We start from the raw sequence: 6,000 nt of genomic DNA, 5'->3' as shown, positions 1-6,000 counted from the left end.
TAAATCTATGTAGAACAATACACTACTTCACCATGGGGTGGAACAACATGAACGAAAAAGCAGTTTTTAAAATGTAGAAAATACTGGGTTTTGGGAAAGAGCAGTCAAAGGAGACCATGTGATACCTGCAATAGACGTATGTTTTGGTAAAGGTACATTCAGGCCATAGGTGCCCTCTTCAGGTACTGAAAACTGCAAGGTTTATCTGAAAAGTCATGTCTTAAATGAACGCGTGGGTTGAGAGACTTAGGCTGAATATGTGATTAGGATAAGTGACTGCACATGGGTAGCTGCAAAGGCAAGATGTCAGAACTAGATTCTTGTGGAAACTTTAGGTTTCTTTTAAAATTTTTTTTTGAAGTGTTAAAGAAATAAAATATTGTTCCAAAGCCTGACTTTTTTCTGAAAATGTTAGATTTCTCACTGATGACAGGAGTAAGAATCGTGAAATTAAATGGCTCCAGGCAGCCGGTGCGTTTGGCAGAGCAGCTCGCTCTTCACTGAAGCCATGGAGGGGACGCGGGTGGGGGAGAGGGAGTTGAGGGGAGCCCCCCCCGCGTGCACTGGCATTCGGGTGTGGGGGGGGTTGTGGGGAGCCCCCCCTGCCCTGGCACTCGGCTGGTAGTCGGGTGGGGGAGGGGCAGCCTGAGCCAGGAGCAGCTGCAGCCGACGCCATTTTACGCTTCCGGCCCCGACTTCCGCCCCACCCCCGCGCTCCGTCCGGGGTGGGAGGGGTAGAGGGCCGGCCCCGGAGGGAGGGGCGAGGGCGGCGGGACTCGGCTGCCTCCGTCCCCTGCCTGGTCGGAAATAGCCGAGCTGAGCCCGAGCGCCCTGCCCCCCTCCTCCTTCCCCCACAGCAAAATGGCGGCGTGTGGAGTCCCTGGGAGCCAGTGAGTGACTCGGCTTCTCCTCCCCGCCGCCGCCGCCGCCGCCGCCACAGGCTCATTTGCATTGATCAGCCGCCCCCTCCCCCCGCCCGGATCCCAGGCCGGCCCCTCTCCCCCCGCCCGGCCCCCCATCAATCATCAATCAGCACCGAGTGGATCAATCAATGGTCGGGAGGAGGCGGCGGCGGCGGCTGCTGCTGTTAATGAACAATGTGTGAGAGCTGCGCCGAGCTGCTGGAGGTGTTAAATGAGAGTAAGTGCGGCCGCCCCCTCGCCCGGCCGGGACCCCCCGCCGGGGTATAACGGCCTTCCCGCCCGGCTGGGCCTCCTGGAGAGCGGGGGTGGGCTGAGGAGACCCCTCCGTACGGGGTAGGGACCATCCGTCTGGCTGGGCCCCGGGCGGGGTCACAACTCTCCCCGCCTGGGCCCCTCAGTGCAGCGAGGTCGCGCCTCCTTGTAACGCTCCTGGGCCTCCCCCAAGGGCCCCTCCCGGGGCCGCCTAGTCTGCTCCTTCCATCGCGGCCTGGGAAGCCGTAGCGAGGCCTAGCGCTGCCGGGCGAAGAGCTGGCTGCGAGCTGCTCCCGTGGCTGAGGAGCTGGAGGCCAGGCCTGGGCAGGGTCCCTGTGAGCAGGCAAGGCGGCTCTGGCTGGGCGGATGATCCGCCCCCCCACCCTTAGAGTGAGGTCCTCGGCTGGGCAACAGTCTTGTGTCGCTATTTTCAGACGGGGCTGGCTGCGGGGGACCCGGCCCTGACACGCGTCTGTCCCTGCTTTGAAACGGTTTCTTGGGCCGGCGAGCTCCCTGGTGTTTCAGATCTTGAGACTTGGCTCTTGCCTCCTTCCAAAGTTTCCGCATCACAAGTGGGAGTTACCTTGGGGGGCCCCCCGCACGCTTGCAGCCCTGGGGGGTAGGCCCTTCACCCCAGCCCAGCCCAATCTGGTACAAAGCATCTTTCACCTCCTGTGCAGCAGGCCTTGGGCATCTCTTGGAACCGGTTCTAGCTAAGCTGTCGGGGGCAGGCCCAGTATCTCTTCCGTGTTTTGTAATGTTGTGTACGTAGGCAGTGCTTAATAAATAAATCAACTTCATCAAATACCTTTGGTATGGAGATGCTGGGTCGTTTAATAAACGTATCTGTCTAAATCTGTGACTAGAAGCAAGTTTGAAAAGGTTTACATTTAATAAATGCCATTTAGATATTAATGTATACACAGTTTAGAGGCAGATCTTACTGTGATGGAGTGAAATGTAGAGCATTTTACAAGTACTGCCGTAGGACTCATTTCCTTTTTAACTCCTGAGAAGCCTGATCACAGAGGTTGTTCAGTTTTAAAATACATACATACATATCTGTCTCTGTTTACATGTGTTTTAGTGCCCCCTTTTTTCTTGCTGTAAACCCTTGCAACTTAGCTATGATCAACATCACTATTTTTGAGAAATATTTTAGTTATAAACCCAAGTGTCAGTAGGCCTGACGGCCTGGAGACATGAGTAAATCAGATTACAAGTTAACCTCAGGCAACTCTTGATTGTTAAAATCACTTTACTAGCTGGTTTGGTCAAGTTTGTAATTTTAACATCATGTTTTGAGCAGTGCATGTTTTGCATTGTTTACTTATGTTAATCATTATTATCCTGAGACACAAGGAGGGTGAGGTAATGTCTTTTATTAGACCAACTTCAGCTCTGTTTAAGCTTGAAAGCTTCTCTTACCAACAGAAGTTGGTCCAATAAAAGATATTACCTCACCCACCTTGTGTGTCTTTCTAATATCTGGGACCAACAGGGCTACAACAATTCTGCATACATATGCTATCCTATCATCCCTCCCCCAGTACAATATTTGGGGTGGAGAGTAGGGCAAAATTTGATAAAATGTAGATTGTGTGTTTGATCTGCCAGTTTATTTCAAACAGCTGATCTTTAACAGATTGACTGTAGGACTAGTTCAGTTATCAGTGGTGTATTAGTCTGATAACTTTATTGGAAGAGAGAATTCATTTGGTAGTGGCCTGATGGCTTCAATGTATAAGTTTAATAAAGATTGGTATGTTGAATGTTGATTTAACATTGAATGTTAATGTTTTAGGCTGGAATAAAACATACATTTCAATGTGTGAAGCCTAGTGTTACTTGATTTCTATAATTAATCTAGTTTGGAAACCATTTTTTAATTGGGGTTCAGATAATTTGATCATTAATTAAAGATAAGTGTTTGATGTATGCCTTTGCTTTTTAAGAGTGGCTTATCTGTAAATAGGGTAGTAGGTTCTCGATATATTAATGATGTGATTTTGCTATTCTTAAATTTGAAAAGGGAAGATGACTTTGGTAGTTAATTTCCTGGGGAAAATTACGCTTTACTGTTGTCTTACATTTAACCTCTATAAACTCTGTTCAAACAACATAAAAAGCCTGTCTTAAACGCACAGAAACAATGTCATTTGTAATAAGGCTGAATATAATTTTTTGTGTTTAGACGTTAAAATACTGGTGGTGCAATATATAAGCTACCTGGAAAACCTAAATGTAATAGAGTGAATTGAAGAGGGAGTCTTAGCTTTATTATTAATATCTTGATTTGTATAGCTTTACTTTAGAGCCCTTGCGTTATTTACATGAATTTTTAATTTACATGCACCAAAAAAATCATTGCACTCCTCATTTTGAAAAATCATCATAAGAATGATGCCCAAAATGTGTGAGCCAGAGACTCCTAGCAATTTTCTTTCCTGTCTGCTAAGCATTTGGGGTTGCCGCTTAACTGTACTAAAACTACTGAATTAGTATCTTGACAGAGATCCAAGAATGTAAACTGAAGTTCAATGGCATCATCTTGCTTCACTGTTAGAGGGCAGTTATTATACATCATAACCTCCATGCAAAAATACTTCTGCCTTTTGTCTTTATTTACTTAAAAATTCATGATGTAATTATCTGGAATTGTTTGTATTACAGGAGATTCAACAGAGAAACAGACTGCTGAGCCTCGATGCTCTGTTGAGAGCACATAGGAATTCCCTTTTTTGTTCATAGAGCCGTGCCTGCTTTGGGAAGGACAGAAAGATGAATTTTACCAATTTAGGGTCTGATAGTGCAAATACTTATGCACAAGCTTATCTTTAAGCACATTAGTAGTCCTGTTTGACTTCAGTGTGATAAAGCATGTGCATAAGTGTTTGCAGGATTGGAGCCCCAGTCCAGCAATGACCTCTATATTGGTACAGGGATCTGTCTGCACAGAGAGCGCTCATTGCAGGATCTCAGGTCCTTAGGCTTGATTCTGTAACCTATAGCATTTGTCAATGGGTCTACACATGAGTAAATACTACTCAGTTTGAGTAAATGTAGCAATATGGGGCCCATAATTTAAAAAAAATTGTAGTTTTTCATGAACGGTAGTGATCAGCGTAATTATTTTTTAAAATACAAAGCTTAAGTGCTACATTTAAGCATGTCAAACTTAGCTGTGTAATACCCTGTTTTGCTAGGCATTGTACAAACATTTTGAAATAAATGGTCCCTGCTTCAAAGAGCTTATGAGCCTAGAAACATGTGCATACTTGGTATACATTTACAGCATGTGGTGTGATAACACTTACAGCTGCTATGTTGTATACTGTGACTGTGTACCAACTCTCTGGAGAAAACAGAAAATGTTGTACGTGCATACTCCTAAGGATTCATGTGGGTACCAGACTAAAAATGGTAAATATTCCAAGAGTTAAGAATGGAATATATTTATAAGTCTTGCATCTTTAAAAAAACAAAACAAACTTATGAGTTGTGCATACAGAGTGTAGTGACTTTTTATAAACTCCAATGGCTGTCTTTCTTATTCGGCAAACATTACAAAGGCCTGTTCTTGGTTACTCTTGTCACTGGTCAGGGCTTGCTGCACCTTTGACTTCTTCTCACATCTGAGTGCACCCCTTCAGGTAACTGGCCTGTTGTCTTCATCTGGCCTCCTTCCCTGCAGTTGCTGCTTCTCTCTCTCTCTCCCCTGTTCTTTAGGGGTTATCTTTTGATTAGTTCCAAAATTATTTGTTTCCCCATTGTCTCTTGAATCTGCTTAAACCAATTTATGTGGCCAACCGGGGGTCAGGGTTAGACTTCACAGCAGTTGCTATTAACTAATTGTCTCCCTTCCTGCATAGATAGTAACCTCTCCCCTGTCTTGTAATCATATTCCAAACAGCACAATAACTAGCAAACAGATGGGCATATCATAAAATATTTACAGGCAGCTTCATGTCCTTCAGAATTCTCAGATGGTCTGCAAAATTTGTTACAAAATAAATTGATGCATTTTTAAACTAGAAACCTATCAAACACTTGAAACCAACTTCAGGGGTTTTGCTAGTTTTTATAACTTAGGTACTGAAGACAGCTGGTTTGGCCTTCTATCAAATGCTCTTGAAGGGATATAATACATATCTAGTAATGCATGAGGACTAGACCTTCCTGGAGGATGAGGCAATCCTAGTAACATTCTGTGTGCAGTGAAACCTCCTTTTACTGAACCTTTAACACAGTAAAACTGTACTTACAATTAAGTAGAACAAAAATCCCAAATTTTTCCAGTACACTTAATGTTTAATTTTCTGTTACGGGAAAAAAATATCACTAAGGCTATGTCTACACTGGCAATTGAGCAACAAAACTTGTCATTCAGAGGTGCTAAACCCGCCCTGCCCCACTGGAAAGACAAAAGTTTTGCTGCGGCAAGTGTCAGTGTGAACAGCGTGTTGTCAGCAGGAGCGCTCTTCTGTCAACAATGCGAACGCTGTTCATTGTGGGTGGAGGAAATTTGTTGCTAGAAGTGCCGACAAACAGCGGCTACGCTGCCTGACTCGTAGTGACACGGCTGTGTTGCTAAAAGCTGTGTAGTGTGGACAAAGCCTGAAAAGGATTTCATGGTACTTAGTTGGTTTCTCTGGGTTGTATATCACTAACACCTAACTATTTTAATCTCAACCTGTTTTCTCACATTTAGTGTGGTAAATACTGTTCCAGTGACCTGTTTGTGGATATTGAACACATTTCCTTTCAAACCAATAATATGAAAAAATTAAAATACTGAAAATACAGAGTACTTGTTTTGCAACTG

General features: G+C 44.6%; 1 protein-coding gene across 3 annotated transcripts in view; it reads left to right on the top strand.

Moving 5' to 3' along the window:
- Positions 1-833: 833 nt before the first annotated feature.
- The window catches only part of USP34 (ubiquitin specific peptidase 34), a 272,897-nt gene continuing 267,730 nt past the window's right edge, over positions 834-6,000 (top strand). For 2 of the 3 annotated variants that reach the window (XM_048842773.2, XM_048842771.2), the window contains exon 1: positions 835-1,140. In XM_048842773.2, the coding sequence (XP_048698730.1) occupies positions 1,098-1,140 (43 nt within the window). In that variant the 5' untranslated portion in view covers positions 835-1,097. Of the gene's footprint in view, positions 1,141-6,000 lie in introns of all 3 variants that reach the window. The other variant, XM_048842772.2, reaches the window with a different exon arrangement.

This window comes from Caretta caretta, chromosome 3 (assembly GCF_965140235.1).
Source record: "Caretta caretta isolate rCarCar2 chromosome 3, rCarCar1.hap1, whole genome shotgun sequence".
NCBI lineage: Eukaryota > Metazoa > Chordata > Testudines > Cheloniidae > Caretta > Caretta caretta.
This window is presented reverse-complemented; position numbering and strand designations above follow the sequence as displayed.